The sequence below is a fragment of the Topomyia yanbarensis genome, chromosome 3 (assembly GCF_030247195.1).
Source record: "Topomyia yanbarensis strain Yona2022 chromosome 3, ASM3024719v1, whole genome shotgun sequence".
In the NCBI taxonomy this organism is placed as follows: Eukaryota; Metazoa; Arthropoda; class Insecta; order Diptera; family Culicidae; genus Topomyia; species Topomyia yanbarensis.
The window spans coordinates 152,722,198-152,743,735 of NC_080672.1; the positions used below are offsets into that span (position 1 = coordinate 152,722,198).

The 21,538-nt window shown below is 34.3% G+C and overlaps 1 protein-coding gene across 1 annotated transcript; it reads right to left on the reverse strand.

The window, feature by feature from the left end:
• Positions 1–8,727: 8,727 nt before the first annotated feature.
• On the reverse strand, positions 8,728–20,670 carry LOC131692709 (phospholipid-transporting ATPase ABCA3-like). The gene is made up of 9 exons (XM_058979916.1): positions 20,435–20,670; positions 19,883–20,372; positions 19,435–19,822; positions 18,005–19,379; positions 17,801–17,901; positions 11,293–11,654; positions 11,028–11,237; positions 9,308–10,974; positions 8,728–9,219 (listed from the first exon to the last, which is right to left on the reverse strand). The coding sequence occupies exons 1-9, from the start codon at positions 20,644–20,646 to the stop codon at positions 9,033–9,035; spliced, it is 4,992 nt and encodes a 1,663-aa protein (XP_058835899.1). The 5' UTR covers positions 20,647–20,670; the 3' UTR covers positions 8,728–9,032.
• Positions 20,671–21,538: the final 868 nt, after the last annotated feature.

Here is a 21,538-nt window from a genome sequence, read left to right on the forward strand (position 1 = left end):
TTTCTCATAATTGCGAGTATTGTGTACGGTAATATAGAAGATAAAGACGAAAGTTATGCAAAGTTATGCAGATAATATTGTGCATGTCGTTTGAACATTGGGGAAATGGAAGGATTTTTGTTTAGTTTCTTTACGAGCATGTTTTAAAATTTTTGTTTATTTTTATGTTTGTGTTTTACATTTTAACGACATTCAATTAAATAGAGATTGCTGTATAGGGAAAGTTATGAAAATTAGAGCCATAGTACTCAAGTGAGAGCAAGGATGTGAAGTATACAAACCGGAAAACTAGAAGTGGCAGGGTCATAAAAACAGGCTTAATATCTCACGGGCTTAACCTTTGTCTTCTGCTGATGAGGGTCGGGTATGTTTGTGTGTGCGTTATTTTGAATCTTTGGAGGCCGCGCATGATTTTTTTTTCTGGCGTGATTGTAATATTCCCATGATTGACGCAGTATAATCTAGTAAGCAGATCTTATAAGAGTTTCTGGAGCATTTGCAAAAAAAAAATGGATACGATTTACCCTGAAGATTTTTTACCTGTATCATTAGCAAATAGTTCCGTGTTATTGTGAAAACATTGTGGAAACCTTAGAAAATATAAAACTTTCGCTTACGTTTTGTTAATGTTAATTTTTGATGAATTTTCATAATTCGAACAACAATCGAATCAGACAATTACCAAAATTGATATCAAATTTATTTATGTGTTTTAATAGTACTGTGAAAACTCGTTTTTATCAGCTCCCAATTTTGTCGGCCTTTCGACACGATTTCGTTAACCAGCCAGGTTTATGAGGATGTTGACCAGAATAATGTTGAATATTTTAACAGCTTCGGTTTATAAAAGAAAATAAATAGATATGTTTTGTCATTGCCTCCATTTTGTCAACCAAAGATACACCAAAGATAACACAGACTTCATCTCCACACCCACACTGATGATTACACAAAACATAGCGAGATGCCTAGTTGTTGTTTTATCTCTCATTAGTAGAGCTGTGCGCCGCCGCCGGTAATTTTTAACGTACGCTGACGCCGAAAGGTAGACCGACGGCGCGCTGCGGATTTATTTTTCCTCCGCCGTCAATTCGCGAACTCGAAAATTCTTGACTCATAATTTTATCCACAAATCTAGGAACATTATCTATGGACCGAATATACAACGTTAACTGATTCATACTCAATCACATTTTGATGATTATTTGGTATTATTGGTTATCAATTGGATTACAAAACTAAAATAGTCTTGATATTTTCTCGAAAACCATTACGCGCCGTTTGGAATATTATTCATGGATACATTCTTGCTTCGTGAACTGGATGTGATTCCAAGTATATAAGTTAAAATTCACCATTCGTGTGCGTGAAATAGTCCACAAATTCAAAAAACACTTCGACATTCAAAATATAGTTAATGAAATTTGTGCTTGATTCTTAGTCACGATTCACCAGTAGAGCTCGTGAAACAGTTCATGAAGTTATTAAATTTCTGCATGATCTTAATATATTTACGTAAACAATTTCAAGGAACTCTGACTATTCATGGATTCGAGAACTGTTTCTTCTGCGCTTCTGAATGCCACCCTGCTCGCTGGTCTAGAAATTTCTACGTGAGCTATTGTGTACAACTGCTACTTGCCAGCAACCAGTCTCAAAGGCGCGAGCATTAGATACAAAGAAACTACTAGGACCTGCAACCTTATTATTTTTTGTTAAGATTCAGTGTAATGTTCGTAATAAAATGAAACTACACTAAGCACCAAAATACATTATATAGCCACAATTCATGTCAGTGAAATAATTAAGAAAACTATAAGATACGTGACTATGTAAAAAATCCGACGGTAAGTTCAACACTAAAATATCTCGATACCACGAAGAGAATTTTAGTCTTTTTAGTTGATAAAGTTAATACAAATCGGTGTATCCTCACATTATGACCTAGGATCATAAAAACAGTAAACGCATTCAGACACAACCGCAGTACTAAACATTAGAGTATAACGCCATTTTTATTTCTTTTTTTGTGTGAGCTAGTTTTGTGAAAACACAAAAATTGTTTTCAATATGAGGTTCATTGATTAAATCGTGACCTCAATTTTTTTCTCAAAAAAATGTTGAGCAGAATGATCTACACTTTTCGCGACGCTGGTGCACTGAAGTCGCGATGCAGAGAGTAAGATTTCTGGTCTCATTAATTAATAGTCGTGTAGTCGAACCCAACTCAGGAAAGCTTTTCAGTGTCAGTTGCACCAGCCCTGTATCACAGACAAATAGACGTAACAATAAATGAATTTTCATCATAATTTTTGACACTTCGCTAGTCTGTGTATAAAGTGTCTGTAATCTTGACACAGAGCTAAAAGCGTTACTTATAACGTTTTTGGTTGACCCCGAAACTGAGTCAGGTGCTACATTTTGACAGCAGTTGGGGTTAAAGCTGACTCAGCTTCGCTTCAAGCAAAAACGACATTAGTTTCCGCACCAACCCGAAAATGTTACCGCCTTTTTAATCTCATGCAAACCGAAACAAACAAAATGGACCGGAAATGTGAAATGCATTCTTGTCGAAGGGCACAAGGCAGAGTTGTTCAAAATCATTTCATAGTTTACCACACGATGCTGATCGGTGAGTAAGAACATAATAGGATGTTATTAATTTAATTGATTCGGTGTATCGAATCTAACCGGAACTGATAGAGTAATTGGCGGGGCAGGAGCTACGAAAACTATAGATACGCTTAGACCATTGTCAATCAGACAGGTTTAGTGATCCGTTTCAACCTAACAGAAGGTGAAACATCAAGTCGTGGAAATGATATGAATGATATTAACTGTATATTTGGGTTTCGCCAGGATGCAGACCTGTATGACACCAGCACATCGAGCATACTTTGCACTCAAGTAGAAGCAAATCTTCCGTTAAAAGGATATGTAGTGCCACAGAATCGTATGCCTTATCATCGTGGCGGTTTTGTACTTACAAGAAGTAAAAGTAAACGCTAGCCTGGAAAATGCAGTAATGTGATAGGTGTCCTTACACGATCATTAAAAGTGACATTTCTGCGCAGTAATGCCATTATTAACGCCTCGTGTTATAGTACCTGATGTCGGCAGGATTCTAAAAGAGCGACGGTACAGAATACTAAATAGAAACAAAAAACAATAAAACGATAACAGGAATTGATTTCCTAAAAAAAAACAAAAACTTTTTTATCGTTGCTTGATTTCCCAAATATAGAACAATAAATGATTATGATGGGACGTAAATATGCAGTCGTTACTCTGCATTCTTCAAATTTGCCCATTGCAACCATTATTCCATGGGAAGTCGTAGTATGCGATATCGCCGATTTCTGTATTTCGCTCTTAAAATTTGACTACTGTAAAAATAATCCCGCCTTCCTTTTATTATCTTGCAATCATTTCTGTTTTAGAGTACATATTATTGTATTAAAAAAATCGTAGAAATTTGATTAGCAAATAAAATCTTTCCAATCTGCATTGATGCATTATAGAAATATATTTATATTCTCTATCTGCCACAGTGCAAACAAAAATATGAAATATACTGCCCATGATCGCAAATCAGTCCCATAAAGGTGGGAAATTCCACAGAAAACTGGACAAAACAAAAACTGCGATCAAGGGCAGCATAACACTTGTGAATTTAAAATGATCACTCTATCAAACCTTTGTTTACTTTTTTTAAGCCCCGACAAAAAAAACATGTACAATTTTAATTCGCAGAGTGTGATCTAACCTTTATTTATAATTGATATTTATACCAAACTTGTGAAAATTCGCTTGAAATGAATATAAATATTCTCCCTCACGTCGACAGGTATCGTGTTCAATTAGAATAACATTCACAGTTCATTTTGAATTAAAATTTGAATATTTCAACCAATTTTTTAATTAAATATTAAAATAACTATCATGGCACCAACTATAACCGATGGTTAAACTACCCCAAACTCGACGAGCATGTATTCAAACTGAATGAAAACATGCATATGTATACCTATTTGTTTTGTGAATTGAATATTATGTCACTACAAAATGCTGTACATCATCTGCCAACTATCAACTATCCACGTTAAATTCTAAGCTCAGGAACATATCGGTACAAGTTGACAAAATTGTTCTCACACGCTATGGAACAAGACATATGACGAAGAAAAGCTATTTTACTGCAAGAAAATATCGGAACGAAAAACAATTAACCATGTTGTCTAATTAACTTATCTTATTTAACTTGAATTTGTTGTTTTTTTTTTAATTATCGTATAACGGAACGTGCCAAAAACGGAATCTTACTGCATTTAAAATTAATAAAATAACCAAGAAAAATGGAATCCATGAAGTGAAGAAACTAAAAAATTGACTATTTAGAATGAAATATAAAACCATTTTTGAATAAAGAACGCAGCCATATAAATGACAGCATCGTTTGGTTAAAGCTTACCAAATATTTTAGGCCCGTTTGAAAGTTAGTTCGGTTTAAAAACAGTTAGTACGCCTTTGAGGTTACGGCTAATAGAGTATTAAGGGGTTACTAGGGTGGGGCAAAATGATCGTTTTTTCAGCACAGCACTTTTTTGGTTCCATTTGGGGTCTCAAACAACTGTGCAAAATTTTGGGTGGATTGGTTTTGACCCGGTAGGGCACATTGCGTTTGAAATTTGTATGGAAGTTAGCATGGGAAAACCTACTTTTTTCATTTTCAGTTCTACAGGCTACAATTCTCTCTGTATTATGTCAACAATTAGATAGAAGTTTAATCCAGGATATGCTGAACAACTTTGGCAAAGGATATATGGTCTTAGAATGTCTCTAAAACAAGTTAAAGCTATTCAAAGTTCGATAGATCGAATTGAACGTCAAAAATTATTTTTTTGCCAACACTGCGGATGTACCAATGATATTTCATATAGCATACCAAAATAACATCATATATTTTAGATTTACAACATTGGTTTGTTTAGATGAATTATTCAATAGCCTTAGCTCAATTCCATGGGCGTAGGTAGTTTAGAAATAGGGAGTAGTGAGGGGAAAGGGGGGGGGTTATATATAAAAATTTGAACTGAAATATTGTTGAGTTGAAATGTTCAGATGAATTCATCATTCACTCAGATAAGACCATGTGTATTCCCCACGCACATTAAATACCCAGTGGATTCGTTTCTTAATTGGTCAAATAAACACTAAACAAACAAATAAACTAGTTTGCTCAGTTTACAAAACTGTCAGCTCGATGGACATCAACCGGCGGATACGTGCTCCCTTACAATGCCATCAAATCAAAGAAAATTTAAAATTACCTACGACAAAATATGGGCAAATCAAATATAACAAAACGAAGACTGATTAATTATTTTCATTAAAATATGATCGGAAAAAATAGTTGCATAATCGAGTTGGTTCATTTTGCACTGTTGATGAATCATTTTATAAAAATAAGTGGTAAGAGACGCAGATCAAAATAGCTAACCACACATATATCATATTCAGCCAAAACAAAAATTACATGTCAATTATTTTTAGCTAAAGAATGCAAGAAATTTTTTTGGAAAGGATTAAAATTTTGGTTGTAAATCTGATGTGGAATGACATCCGCAGGGGAGAGGGGGTAACAGTGACAAACATTTTTTTCTTCGATTTAATTTTGATGATAATACCTACATGTTATTTGTGCAGCCAAAAGAGATACAGAGTAGAACTCTGTTATTAACTAATATGTACATGTATTTTTCCAACTGGTGGGATGCACGGGATATAACTTTTTTGGATAAATAACAATCGGTGGTAAAATGTATCAGCATGTCCCATAAGTGGGAACTATGAAATACGACGTCGGCTCTAGTGAAATATTCTTCTTGTAAATTTTATTCTTTTGTTTTAAGGAAGAGAGATCCTTCTAATTAAAGTTATATTGAGGCGAAAATCATTTGTTATTGTTATTGCGAATGTTTCATAGTTCCTGCTGTTCCACCGTTAACCTCTTTCCTCTATTCTGTAAATGATAGAAACAATTTAATTTTTGTTTTGTTTTTTGAAAGAATTTATAGTTTTATTGGGAAGATTGTGTAAAAATTTATTTTAATATCTCGCAAAGTACATATTTTGATATCCACTTCAAAAATTTTACGCAATATTTTAGCATGTATTTAAAGAAAATAATAAGCAAAAAATAAGTAGCCCAATTGTACAAAAAAACAAGTCGTGTGTTGGAGAATTCAGTTATATATCAAACAAAACCTTTTCCGTAATTTTTTCCGGAAAGGTCATACATATACGCATTTTTTATTTAATATTTTTCCGTACATCGAATAGTTTCCGAGTTATCAGTGATTAAGAAAACTTCACTTTTCTAAACTTCAAAAGTTCAAACACTTATAACTTGAAAAAAAAACCTTATTCGGTCAAAACAAAAAATACGTGCCAACTATTTTTAGCTTAAGAATGCAAGAAAAGAATTTGGAAGGAATTAAAATTTTGGTTTTAAATCTGACGTGGAAGGATCCATATGTTGTTTGCTATGATATGCCAGCTAATCTTAAAATTTAGGCTTTTTTGTTAAGCTTATTGATATACTCAGGCTCTTAGATATGAATATGACATCACAAACCGATAACTTACGCGACGAGGAACATCCAATTTACCAACACGAGATGAGTGAAATTACACTTATTGCAGATTGTAGTCACTGGGGGCCGCCTATTGAATGACACAAACCTCACCTTCTGTTGACAATATTTTCAAATATAACTAATGCGTGTTGTTTCTATTGAACATCTCAGTTCTTTGTCACGAATTATAATAAGGTGCATTGAAAACGTAGTGATTCACAGTATTTTATATAGTAAAGAGCTTTTGTCGAAATACCGGGCTCCTACCAACCAGGAGGAAAGTAACTGACCAATAATCCGAGCATGCTATTTTCTGGTATCATACCAAAACTTGGTATTAATTCACTATTATACCTCATTGAAGTATTAAGCAGGTTTTCAAGAAACATTTTTCAATACCTACTTAATACCTCAAACAGGTATAATAATTTAATTTGGTTTACTACGCTATATTGGAGCTTAGTGGAGAAAAATTTTGATAAAAACTATAACTAATAACTTATAACTAAATTAGTTATGGAATTTGCGTTTCGACTTCGTCTCATCAGAATCCGACACTAACTTAGTGAACGGACTGAGCTAGCGCCGGAATGACGCTAGCTCTAAAAACGAAAACACAATGTGTTCCTGAGCAAACCCCTAGTCAATCGTGATGTCCCGCAAGAAAAGAAGCTCATTTTAAGCTGATGAGAACTAACGAAATCGAAACATTTGGTTTGGCTTAGTAGGACAACGCAAGATGCACTATGCTATATTTAGTGGAGAACTATTTTGGTAAAAAGTAATTTTCTCCATTAAGCAGAAAATTGTTTAAAACCATCTTTGTGCGTGACGAGCACAAAACCTATAACTAAATTTGTTGTGGGATTTCCGTCCGACTTCGTCTCATCAGAATCCGACACTAGCTTAGTTAACGGACTAAGCTTGCGGAACATCACGCTTGACTAGAGGTTTGCTCATGAACACAACTCCGTGTGTCTCCGTTTTTTGGAGCTAGCGTCAATCCGGAGCTAGCTTAGCCCTTTAACTCAGTTGGTGTCGGATTCTGATAAGACGAATTCGAAACGCAAATTCCGTAACTAGTTTAATTTGGTGTTATGCGTTCCAGTGATTTTTACAAATGCCAAATCAATGCCTTATTGAATACCTCCATACAATGAATTTTGTTATTGAACGGTTGAAAAATGGTTTATTATTATTCAGATTTATTAGTCATGGGTGCGTTTCGACTTCGTCTCATCAGAAACCGATACTCACTTTTAGTCGGAATAGATTAGCGCCGGCTTGACGCTAAATCCCTAAAACTAAAACACAATTTGTGTTTCAATCGAACGACTGATCAAACATGATGTCCCATCCGAGCAGAAGTTCTATTTATGCCGATAAGACACAGTGAAGCCGAAACTTGTCTTGGCTTAGCAGGCCTATGCGAAAGCACTATGCTATATTTCACCCTAAGGAGAAAAATTGGGTAAACACCAAAATTTCTCACTGGATCGAATTTTTTTGGTAAAATCAGTCTTTGTACATGAAGAGCACAAATCCTAACTTATTAGTCATTGGTGCGTTTCGACTTCGTCTCATCAGAAACCGACAGTAACTTTTTGTCGGAATAGATTACCATATTATTCAGGTATTTTAATAACTCGTTTCTTTATCAACTATAGATATTCGTATAACATATCTGTGTATTTATTGTTGGTATCTCACCTCCGATGTAGATCTTATTAACACAATAATGTGGTATTCAATCGTTGGTGTGCAATACATAAATTTAGTATTCCGCAATTATTTTCTTCAGCCTGGGAAGTGCAGTGGATAGCAGAAGACAAGTCAAAGTTAGTTCTCCATTGACTCGACTTGCTATTTCAAGCGATCCGCAAAATGTTCCCGTTTGTTTGCCGTCCGTTTCTGCGATGATTAGACACACTAACAGGGCATGAAATTCAATTGCGACCATTTATCGACATGGATCAATTTCATATATGTACGGGGACTTGGATTATGTACTGTTTTATTGATCATCATCATGAATGAAGTTACGTTTTCATTAGAGGGGGGTTTGGGACAAAATGATACGACAGAAGAGGAGTGTTACTATCATTTAAAAATGATACATAATTTATGTATGTTCCATAAGTAATAAATTATAAAAAATTGCTTCTGCAAAATTTTATCAGTTGCTGGCCGATATGTAATTGCATAATCACAGAATTACACTCCCCACGTTAGAATTGGTATTTTGTGCGAATGACTAATTCATTTATGGAGATTGTTTCCTTTCCTATGTGAATGACTAAGCCTTTTGTGGACATTTTTCCTTTATTTGCTAATCCCAAACATGAGTATTGCATTTTTAGGTCTTTTTGAACGCGAAAAAACTGCCGGCCTAATTTATTTCCCTTCACACACTCGTTGGTACTTCGTGAACAGCAAAAACACCTGTTCCAGTGATGTTTGACCTAACGAATAGTCTTCTATTTCCAGTATTCGCTTGGCATCTTCCATCAATCCAAACATCGACGACCATTTCAAATTAGATTGAGCGATGTGATACGTTAGAGTGTCCTGATGATCTTCTCTACAATTGGAAAATAGTTTAATGGTTATTAAAAGTATGTTTTGAATACAATTTGAAATAACTCAAAAATAATCATTAGTGAACTTACCGTAATGTTACATCCTCAAAATGCTGTCTTACATAATCCTTCACTGCACTTTGCCTCGAAAGTGTTGATTCATCATTTTCGAAACTTTTTATCTTCACCGTCAGAAAATATCCTTTAGAGAATTTACTCTTCAAGTGTTGTGTGGATCCAATACACTTGAACTCACCATTAACCATAATTGCCAATCTGGTGCAGAGTGCTTCACATTCCTCCATGCTGTGCGAAGTAAGAATGATGGACTTGCCTGTTTTCTTCACATTGAGAATTACGTTCCACAAATGTCGCTTGGCTCCCGGATCCATTCCTGTGGTCGGTTCATCCAGGTATACTACGTCAGGATTTCCTAACAATGCCAAAGCTGTACTCAGCTTTCGCTTATTACCACCACTGTATTCCTTGATCTTTTTATCGATGTATTGCAGAAAGTTCAAATCTCGAGCAAGTTTCTCAGAGGAAAAGGTTATATCTTGATCAGGGATTCCTCTTATCAGCGCGAACATTCTCAAGGTTTCTCGGCCAGTCAAATCGTCCAAAACCGCATCGAACTGTGGGCAATAGCCAATATATTTATGTACTCGATTCATACTGTTTTTCAGATCATTTCCTTTAACCCATGCATCGCCAGATGATATTCTTTCATCTCCTGTCAACATTTTAAATGTAGAGGTTTTACCGGCTCCGTTAACACCCAGAAGCCCAAAGCATTCCGCATGCTCAACGGATACACTAATCTGGTTAACAGCTAGCAGTCCTTTGTAATACTTGGTCAGATCGCGTACAACTAGATTATGCCCAGTAATTTGCTCAGGAGACAATGCAGAAACTCGTTCCTTTTCTTTGCGAACGTCGTCATCTAAAATGTACTGTTCGGAAATTGAACGACGTTTACTAAACATATATTTTCTGTCGAAAATTCTTCCGAACACCCTGAATTCAATTAAAATTAGAGTAGCAAATCCAATAATGCCAACGCTTGCCATGTACATAAGCTGCCGATTTACACCCTTGGGATCCCAGGTGAATATTTCGGTGTCGCAACAGTTAGCAAACTGATCACACATAAGCTGTTCGGTGCAGAACGGAATAGCTTGACATTGTTGATTGCACACCGACCGTGTAGTAGCCAATACATTGATGTTGCTAAGGCTTTCGCTCAATGAAAATAGAGGGAATATCATGAATGCCCATTCCAAAGCACGTGCCACGTTCATTAAATTAAATGCTTCAAATTGTAGCAAGAATACGGCAGTGAAAAATATTGTTCCAGAGAATATGTTGAGCATCATCATCTTAACAAATCCTGTCGATGGTATTTCAAACCAGAACGAGAAGATATATATTGTTGGTAGGAAAGCTAATCCAAATACACAAAGTATCAAGAAAACGCGTCCAAGCTCTTCGATGGTTGACCAACCCTCTTCTTGGAAAACAGCTAGTATTCCCAAGTAGATCAATGCCGTAATCATGAAGGTGAAGTAATCCCATATGAAAGATACACCCCAGAAAGTGGCAACGTTAACTCCGCTGACGAATTGTAATAGCTTCGCGCGAGATGTTCGCTCCTTGATGTAGAACATTATATACATGGCTGCAATGAATGACATTGCAAACCCCGTATTGAAGGATAGTTGAAATCCCAGATTATTGCCAGCTTGAAATTGCGTGAACTGGAATGAATGGTAGCTATATTAAAACTTCGAAAATATTACGTTATACTCACCCTGGTGTTTGGTCTGTAAGGAAGCGGTTTGTTAATGGTAGTTATTTCGCAATTGCTGCAACTGGATTTCAATAAGGCATTGTGCAGAAAACTTATTCCAAGAGGAGCTGTATGGAATCCTTGAGGATTGAACCAGACGGTGTAGTTCGTGTTTGTCGCAGATGTAGCTACCATAAACTCTCGATTGATACGTCCAATGTTATCAACAGACTGCATAATATGTCAAAAATATAAGCTTGTAAGCTCAAATGTCATTGATACTCACCAATGACAAGATTTGCTCGATCATGTCGTGATCTATTATTTGCAGTTGATGAGATAAGGGAAAATCCTCGAATAACTTTCGATAACCTGTAACTAATGAGTTTTCTGGAGGAGACACATATAGTAGAGTCGTAGTAGTAGAATAGTTATGTATAGAAATTGGAAGTGCAGGAAGCTCAGTTATTCCTGGAAACGAACGTACTATTATAACAGTTACAACCACAAAATATACAGGAATAAGAAACTGGACCATTTGCTGTATCCAACTTCGCTTAGTTGTGATAATTTTTTTCATGAACATGGACCGGATTTGATTTAAGGCTAATTTTGATCCACTTAAGAGAGAATCATGATCGACGTCAACTAGAATAAAAAAATATATATTTGTATTATTCACTATTGCACTGCAACTTGACATACAGAGTGCGGCATAATTTTAACATTTAAGGCTGACAAAAAGATTACAGAGTTGTGTACAGGACACCACCATGGCAACATTAAAAAAATATATATATTTTTGCAGAGCTTGCAATGCAATTCATCATTAATGGGAGTGTCATATCTTTTATTTAAAATACGATTTGTAAATATCGGCCAACAATTCGCTGAGAAATAGGGTTTGTATGCCTATAATGGACCATTTGTGTTTAATGGACCCCCTGACACTTTTTTGTTAATTATCACTCATTAACCTCTATTTTTAACGTATGCTGTTGGTTACAGGACAGCTTTAACACTTAGGTAGAAATTAGAATGTGATTTTGCACAATAATTCAATAAAAAATAATTTTTACACTCAATTTCAATGCAGCATGACACAGGGCTTGTAAGTAATCGTTTTGCTATTATGAAAAGAAAACTTCGCTCTCGTGCAAATAGACTATATATGAAAAAATATTGTTTTACTCGTTAATATCTAACACTAACACAATTATTTGCGATATAGATCTAAAAAAAATTAAAATTTATATTGCAATTCTGAAGGTCCATTATGGGAACAAGTGAAACTGGGTATCTGCGCATTATGATTATCGACATTCTCAGGATTCATTATATGATTGATTGAAACAATCATATTGAAAATTTGGCAGCTTCTCAGTATTGGATCAACAAAATTTGTGGTTCCTACACCAAGCAATATAAAAAATTTGCGAAAAAATAGACAAAAAACTAATAACAGTAGGTACATGAAGGCTGTCATGAAAAAGTGCATTCGAGCGACCAGAATCATGTTCTGTCAATACAAAGGGTGCAGGCAATTTGATGTATCACGCTCTACTGTGGAGTATCACGGAGTACCAGGAAAAACTGGCCTTAAGGAACAAGAAATGGTCCACGCTTTCCACCATAGAAGAAAATTAAACAGTTACGTGGATAGCCCGAAAAGATTGCTTCTGTTGAAAAGTAATACAAAAAAATATATTGATTAAGGAAAAAGATGGTGCTAACCGTTCAAGAAGCTTTGTTAAATATTGATAAATAAATAAATACCGTAAAACGAAGCATTGATCACTTTCTCAAATAACTTTCTTGAAATCAACGAGTTGTAGTTTATTGCATTTTTGGGTTTTTGAGACCATTTGATGGTATTTTGACGGTTGTAAAATTTGGCGCAGGCCATATTCATGGTATTTTTATGGGGTTGTAAGGTGTTTGAACCCATGAGGATTTGCTCGGAAAGCTCCAGGTTATGATGGAATTTTTTCAACATTCTTCTTAAAGACCTTCCTTCACATTGAGATAAAATAAAAAAATAAACGTAATATTCAACAAATGTTTTGAATTAGCATACTTTCTTGAAAGATGGTAAAATGTCAAGGTATTTCCTATTCTAAAGCCAGATAAAATTCCAGTTGCTTCTCGCTATCAACCAATTAGTTTACTTTCTTCTATTAGTAAATTATTTGAAAAAATCATCCTAACTAAAGTGATGTCTCATATCAATGAGAATTCTATTTTTCTTCCCGAGCAGTTTGGACATTCAATTACTTATCAACTTGTTAGAGTAACTAAGATGATAAATGCTAATATCTCAGTGAGCTATTCCATTAGAGTTGTTCTTCGAGACTTCCAAAAAGCTTCCGATAGTGTTTGGCACAAAGGATTATTTGCCAAAATGTGGGATTTCAATTTTCCAATTTACATTATTACTGTTCCTACGACGTTCGACGTATTACTAATCCAGTGGATTTATAATACAACTTTATGCTACAAATAATTTTACTGTCGAAACAAAAAATTATCATTAAGTCACTGTTGCAGAGATAAAAATAATGATAGTGAAAAGTTCATTTTCTAATGCTAGGACACATACCCACACCGAAGGGTTCTTGTAAAAATCAATTTCACATTTTCTGTAGAAACGTTAAAGTTCATTATATATGACATTAAATTTTCCTCTTTACTTATAGTTTTGTTGCTGTCCATGTTTATACGGGTTTATATCAAAGAATGACAACATATCCGACCAAACATCGAAATTACAACACGTGTAGAAATCATAGTTTGATATCAGCAGCCCAATTAAATCTTATTTTGAGCTAGGTTTATGTTTATCAATTATGACATCTGATTTTGATATCATTTGGTGGTCGTACATAATGTAAGTTTTTTTAATCCTCAAAAGGGCCAGCTTAAATCGTGAGGCATTTCTGTCATTTTATCAGCGTGGGAATTGATAGCCCCAAAACTAGATTTTTATTTCTAATAACAAGTTCATTAAAACACGAAAATTGCAACCCGCCGAACTTTTGACACACTTTGGTTTTTGAGGGTTAATATTTTTTTTTTGTTTATATTTCTTTGGCAAAGCATCTAAATGAATACTTGTTAAGTTATCCACAAGAAATTTTAATGAGTTTTCAATTTACGCTTACCGATAGCAGGAATAGTTTTCTGTTTGATATCATAGGTCAATTATTTCGCTCTCGATTAATGCTCAACTGAGAATGCTTCAGTTGAAAACGAAAAAAGCAGTTTTTCGTTGAACTTCACACAATCTTTATGAACATCATTCGGGGTATTGGTAGCGTACTACTGATTGATTTAAATGAAGATGTTTCCAACGGTATGGGGAAAAACTATCTTTTCCGTTTTCAAATATTGTCATTTTTCCAGACTTTCGCAGTTGAACCGAATAAAGCGATAAAAATCTGTAATATCACATCATAAAGTTTTGCTTTCATTTCAATATCAGACTTTATTGGGGTAACGAATCAATAAACAAAATCAGCCCGGCATATTTACAACAATCTGTTGTTACAGTGCTAAGAAACGAATAATTATCCGATTAAGTTCTTGAGTTAATTGAATATATCCAGAATACCTCCACATCAATTGTCGGCTCCGACAGCATAGGTCATTAAATTGACTTTACGCTTGTCCGGACATGCCGCAGACTCAGGTGATTCGCATTTAATGCCAAAAGATCCTGACTACTGCGCTGCAGAAGACAAAAAGCTAAGTAACCGGGAAACTCTAAGCTTGTTCATTGACCCTACTCCACGCTTTTCTAAACTTTCTTACTTCAAATCCTTGCTCTCCCTTGAGTACTATGGCTCTTAATATTTGAAAAAAAAAAATACTTCACCTTCCAGTCCCTTGCTAATTATATGTCGTTACAATATAAAAAATTGTTTTTGAAACTCATCTCACCAATTATACTGCTGCGAAACTTTTATCCGCCGAAATTGTGCAATGTGATTAGAATGTCAGTAAAACGTCGATGCTAAATATTATTGTACACATCCGCGCATTGTAATGATAAATAACATACTATTAGAATTTAATGTATGTAGATTTCGGTGTGAGGACTAGGACAATCAATGAAAATTTGCGATATCAATTTGAAAATCTATGTTGCTTGCTAAAAATTGAAAAACATTTATTTATGCCACAGATGGTGGAAATTAAAAACATTTTTTATCCGATGATTAAATTAATTTTGGTTATTTTGACTGCTAATTTTTTTAATTTTTTTCGATATGTATTGATTTATTTTTTCTCTTTCATTGAGGCGTAGCAAAGCACGCTGGATTTGAGCTATTTGTAAATCTAATAAGCTACACGTTGAAGCAGGCGTCCCTCAAGGGTCAAGCGTCGCACCAATCCTAAAAAATATTTTTACCTCTGATCTTCCAAATCTACCCATAGGCTGTAAAAATTCACTTTTCTGTGTAGATACTAGCATCTCAGCCTTCGGTCGATTAAAGCACATATTTTACCTTTAGGTTGGATATAACAGCTGTTTTGTTGATGTTTTATTTCATGTAGACAGACAGTGTTCAATGTTTGTCATTCATTTCGTTTCAATCACTCTAAAGATTCATAAACATGGCAAACTGTCAAATTGATTCAATTAGGTCTTTTTGGATCTCATTGAGCTTATAATAATTAGTCACTTTTTCAGTGAATTGCAGTTCTTTACAAAAGAATGACGATTTATTCATTCTTTTTGAAAAGTCGATTCTTTTGATCAAGTCGTGATTCATTCGCCCGTCTCTGATTATATTATGTTATATTATATTATATTATATTATATTATATTATATTATATTATATTATATTATATTATATTATATTATATTATATTATATTATATTATATTATATTATATTATATTATATTATATTATATTATATTATATTATATTATATTATATTATATTATATTATATTATATTATATTATATTATATTATATTATATTATATTATATTATATTATATTATATTATATTATATTATATTATATTATATTATATTATATTATATTATATTGTATATTAATTGATATTTATTGACATTATATGCATATCATTTACTGGGTGAGGAGGGTGCATCAGGACATCATTGAAGTTACAACTGGACAATGAAGTGGAAGGCCAATCGGAGTCAAGGAGGAAAAGTGTTCGTCGTTCGCGACAGATAAATTTCTCTCCAACAGTTGTAAACAATTTGACGCGCTCTTCTTAAACAAACCATCTCGTGGAAAACTTGACAAGTACCGCGAAATTCGTTATTACCTTCGATTCCCGCGGATACTGAGTAGATGTATTTGTCTACGGGTCCGCCACCCCCCTTTTGGCCCTTTATACAGCGGTATGCTGAATGCAGAAAGGTGTCGAAATTTGAGCGTACTGTTAAGTGGAGCCGCATGCAGAGCAAGACTCAAGCTAGGATGGTGGCTACCCACATACATATACATAGAGATACTAGCATCTCAGCCACAAGTAGGAGTGAAAAGTCACCACTTGTGACTGAACACCAAATATACTTAATTACAAATATAATGCAAACAAAACAATAAAATCAAACAGAAAATAACATACCAAAAATGCAAGAGTAACAGAGATATTAGCGTTCAAAATAGTGTTGCAAAAACGTGACATCGATAAATTTTAAATTTCAGAATTATGCCTAGCCTCATAGTGTGCAGTAAGTCATTTGAATGTCAAAAAAAAAACTGCGCCCTGAAATATAAATAAATTATATATAATACCAGGTAATCACGCTCCATAACGCCATAAATTTTTAAGAAATTGGCTCAGCCGTTTGAGAATCCATAAATCATATACATACAAACATGGACTTATATATATATATATATATATATATATATATATATATATATATATATATATATATATATATATATATATATATATATATATATATATATATATATACATATATATATATATATATATATATATATATATATATATATATATATATATATATATATATATATATATATATATATATATATATATATATATATATATATATATATATATATATATATATATATATATATATATATATATATATATATATATATATATATATATATATATATATATATATATATATATATATATATATATATATATATATATATATATATATATATATATATATATATATATATATATATATATATATATATATATATATATATATATATATATATATATATATATATATATAGATATATATATATATATATATATATATATATATATATATATATATATATATATATATATATATATATATATATATATATATATATATATATATATATATATATATATAGATAGATAAACTACATTTTATAATTCTTGCTCTACAATGGCTTTGGTCTTCTATAGTATATTTCTCTGTCCGCCTCAATTTTTATGCTTATTTATTCACTCAATGAATGCATATTGAAAGTATTTGAAAGAAGGGATCGAAATAGAAAATATGCAAACTCTGCATATTGTTGTTTCTTAGTGTAGAAGAGTCTGAAGCAAAGGCAGGAGTCGCTAGAAGACTATGAAGGAAAAAATATCGTCTTTTAGATATGGAATAAAGTGACAACATTTGCAATGCGCATGCTTTTTAAGCTTGTTAGTGGAAATATTATAACTTCTATCATTACAAAATTTATATTTATGCATGTTACTTGCCTAATAAAAATGCCATATTTTCTAAATATAGCTCGCACTCTGCATATCTGTACTCACGTCTAGTTGCCGATGAGTTGTTGTTAATCTCCATCTGCTGTGCCGATTCATCATTTTCACTTAATGGTTTTTCGTCCAAGGCATGAGAATCACTACCAACTCTGTAGGAAACTGTGATTAGTGACACTTATTGTCAGAAATATTAACATCTGAGACAACAACATTTAGATGTCTTTAAAAGATGAAGTGGTGTGGTATACTAACCTATGAAAAACTTCCTCCATTGTTGTTAGCGATATGCCATAATTCTTTATACCCAATATATCGGTATTTTCTTCCAAATCTTGAAGCATCGGTTGGAATTGTTCCGTATAAGCTTCATTCAAAATAAAAGACAACTCCGTGCCAATATCAGTGTCTACTTCAATATCTGGAATGTATTTCCTTAGCAACGATTCCAAATTCTTCGGATTACAGTTCTCTCCCTTAACACAAATTAACCTGTATCCAACACCAAATCTTTTTTTCAGAATAAACGATGAGCCTGCTGCTTTAAGATCACCGTCCGCCATGATTGCGATTCTGTCGCCTAATATGTCCGCTTCATCCATGAAATGTGTAGAAAGCAGTATCGTTCGTCCTTTCTTCTCTTCGATTAACAAATCCCACAATGCCCTTCGAGCTGATGGATCCATTCCTGAAGTAGGCTCGTCACAAATTACTACTTTAGATCCACCGCAAAGAGCTATTCCGACAGATAGTTTTCTTTTCATTCCCCCTGACAAGGTGTGAGACTGAATATTAATTTTGTCTGTGAGTTCCAATGCTTTCACAAAATGCTTAACTTCATGTTTAATACCCTTTGCAGATACACCTTTTAATCGCGCAAAAAATTCGATGTGTTCTGAAACTGTTAATTCATCAAATAAAACGTTGTGCTGAGGACATATTCCTAGTGAGTTCCGAACGGAATCGATCTCAGTGATGATATCATAACCATTGATAATAGCTGTACCCGAAGTAGGTGAGATCAAACCTGTCAACATGGACATTGTGGTTGTTTTTCCTGCTCCGTTGTGACCCAACAAAATAGTTATTTGGTCTTCAAACATGTTCAAATTCAGCTCGTTCACAGCCACCTTGGTTTTGTTAAACACTTTCTGTAGATTACGAATTTGAATTCCTGCAACTTTACCCGAGGGCTCTAATTCTACATTATCATTGTCTGTCCCACCCATACCTATAACTGTTGAAAGCTGCGCTTTTCCAAGCCAAAACTTTTTAGTAAATAGGAAATACCAACGCTGTCCAACTCCAAACTCACCAGGAAATACTTTTTCTACATACAACGCTACTAGCAAATAGATTAGTGCATCCACCAAAAGCATTATAAGTGTATGACCCACTGAAAAATTGTCATCTACGGTCACTGTTCCAAACAAGTTTGACCATTGAAGTCCGTTTGAAGTGCCTTCATGCCTCATCATTAACATGAAACCGAACGACATTGCTGAATTGGAAAATATACATAGCGCCAACTTTACAGCAAGCGACAGTGAACTATAGTTTGGGAACGCAATGTTATACGGCACAATCATGATAAACCAAATCAATCCAGAAATTCCCGCAGCGAGGTTTGCTGAAAAAGATGGCAATAGGACAGTTTTTTGCAACGCTACATCATACTTTCATACCTTTTGAAAACATCGTACTCATCATAAAACAATAACAGATCGTCGTGACACTGAACACTAGCAAGTACATCCAAATGACACTCCAGTGCGCGTATTCCAAAATAGCTAGGTCGCTGTTAGTTGTCAAGTCAAGGCATAGTAGAATGGTGACTAGCGAAATTGACACCGCCAGCAACAAAACACACTTTACAAACCATGCTGACCAATGCAACCAGCTAGATAATCCCATCATCTTCATTGTTTCCTTGAGTTGTCGTTCCTTTTCAACGGTTATGTATTTCACGATGTTGATGGCAGAGTAAAAAAAGGCGATAACGATAATTAGAGGAAGAAGATTCTCCAAACCGGTTAGCAATGGATCGCTGTAATACGGTGGATATGGAAATCTCTGCGATTAGAATTAAATTGTTACAATCTTCACTGTATTTCCGATCTTGAGGAAACTCACTTCAAGAAATACTGGCAACATTTTAACAGTTGAATCATGCTCTAGTATGATGGCTCGGTCAATTGCGCACTGAACAGCAATAAAGGATTCATTGAAATAATTTGCTGGATATCCAGCATCTGCTCTGTCGTTGTTTCTGGCCCCGGCCATTTGAAATTGTGGAAACATTAATTCGGTGAACCAGTTAGCCCAGAAAGCGGTGAAGTTGTCTTGGAAGGTGCGCATTTCTGATGGAAAACGTAACGCGTAGATAACCTTCTCAGGAAGTGTAGGCAACGTACTATAACTGTCCGGAAATTCAATTCCGACTAACGTATTGTTACTACGCAGGAAATTTTCCAATTGAAGTGCATTTGTGAACGGCTGTACACTCAGAGGTTCGCGTATTTGTTGGGCAGCATTTGCAACAAGTCTGTCCACTATCACTGATTGAGGAGAATAAGCGAACATATAATTTATAGGTGGATTGATTTCGGGGTTAGCATCGGGTCTAGATATAAAAATTTATATCATTAAAACAAAAGAAACTGATGGAGTCTAGTGAATTCTCACAGCATGTGTTCAATAGTATCCGTCGGCAAGGAATTCCAAACAGTTGGCTCACTGAATACCTCTGGATCAACAAGTCCACGTACCAGCATCAGCACCGCACAGCAAATCGCTGGTATAATAATTTCAAACGCTGTTTGTACATAATGCCGTTTCTGTATAATCCAGTTCTTCCACAGCAAAAGAAGAAACTTATGCCAGTTTGAAGTGCCCATGGTGTTCTTTAACTGTGATAAATAATTACAATCAAACTGAAAATGAAGTAATAATTAATAATATTGGAAACCTTTCTAGCAGCGCATGTCAAGTACAAGCCAAGATAACAATAATAGATATGGTCATATAAATCAGGTAGCCCAATTCACTGTAATACTTAAATCTTTATTTGTATTTGCGATGCCTATTCTGAAGTGTACGAATCGCGAAGGGTAATTTGGAAGACCCAAACATAATCATTTCGACAAGTGCCGCACAGTACCAAATTTTAGGTTTTGTTTAATGTCCGTTCGTATATCACACACTTGGTTCATCGTGCTTCGTGGTGCACGCATTCCTCATAAATCACAATCATATGATGTTAAGCTCCTTTACAACTACATAAAATTATTATCATAATATCACTCAATTGTGCTAAACAGAAAAGAAACAGGCATAGGATTAAAATTAGAAAAGAACATGTTTAATGACGCTGCAAATAGTTAAATCCTATAATCAGTGCACATTGGGTGTCTCTACGTTTGGCTACGAGCAAACCTGTGTCTCGTGATCTGTTAGAAATCCAAATGCCTTTTTGGGATCAATTTAACTCAATTGGTGCACTGTCTACCGATAAAAAAATTAAAACCTACCCAGGTCAGTCGAAATGGTAAGGCTTGCTTCACGGTCAAAACTCGTACAATTACTGGTGTTTGGATGGATTTCCTCTTACCATTATAAAGCTAAAATGAATTGGCAATTGGCACAAATCGTATCGACCGTACTGATAAATACGTTTAATCGTACACTGATTACTATCAAATAGTAGGTTGCTATAGAATCATCACACATCATCATAAGTGTAAGTCGAAACTGATTATGAATTAATTCGTTTCGACTGTGAACGATTTG

Bases quoted from the DNA above. Each gene is read 5' to 3' on its own strand.
- LOC131692709 (XM_058979916.1), bottom strand. From the start codon at position 20,646: ATGGGCACTTCAAACTGGCATAAGTTTCTTCTTTTGCTGTGGAAGAAC. The intron at 19,380-19,434 runs GTATGAAAGTAT...CATCTTTTTCAG, and splicing joins GAGTACGATGTTTTCAAAAG to CAAACCTCGCTGCGGGAATT. The intron at 10,975-11,027 runs GTGAGTATAACG...CATTCATTCCAG, and splicing joins CTTACAGACCAAACACCAGG to TTCACGCAATTTCAAGCTGG.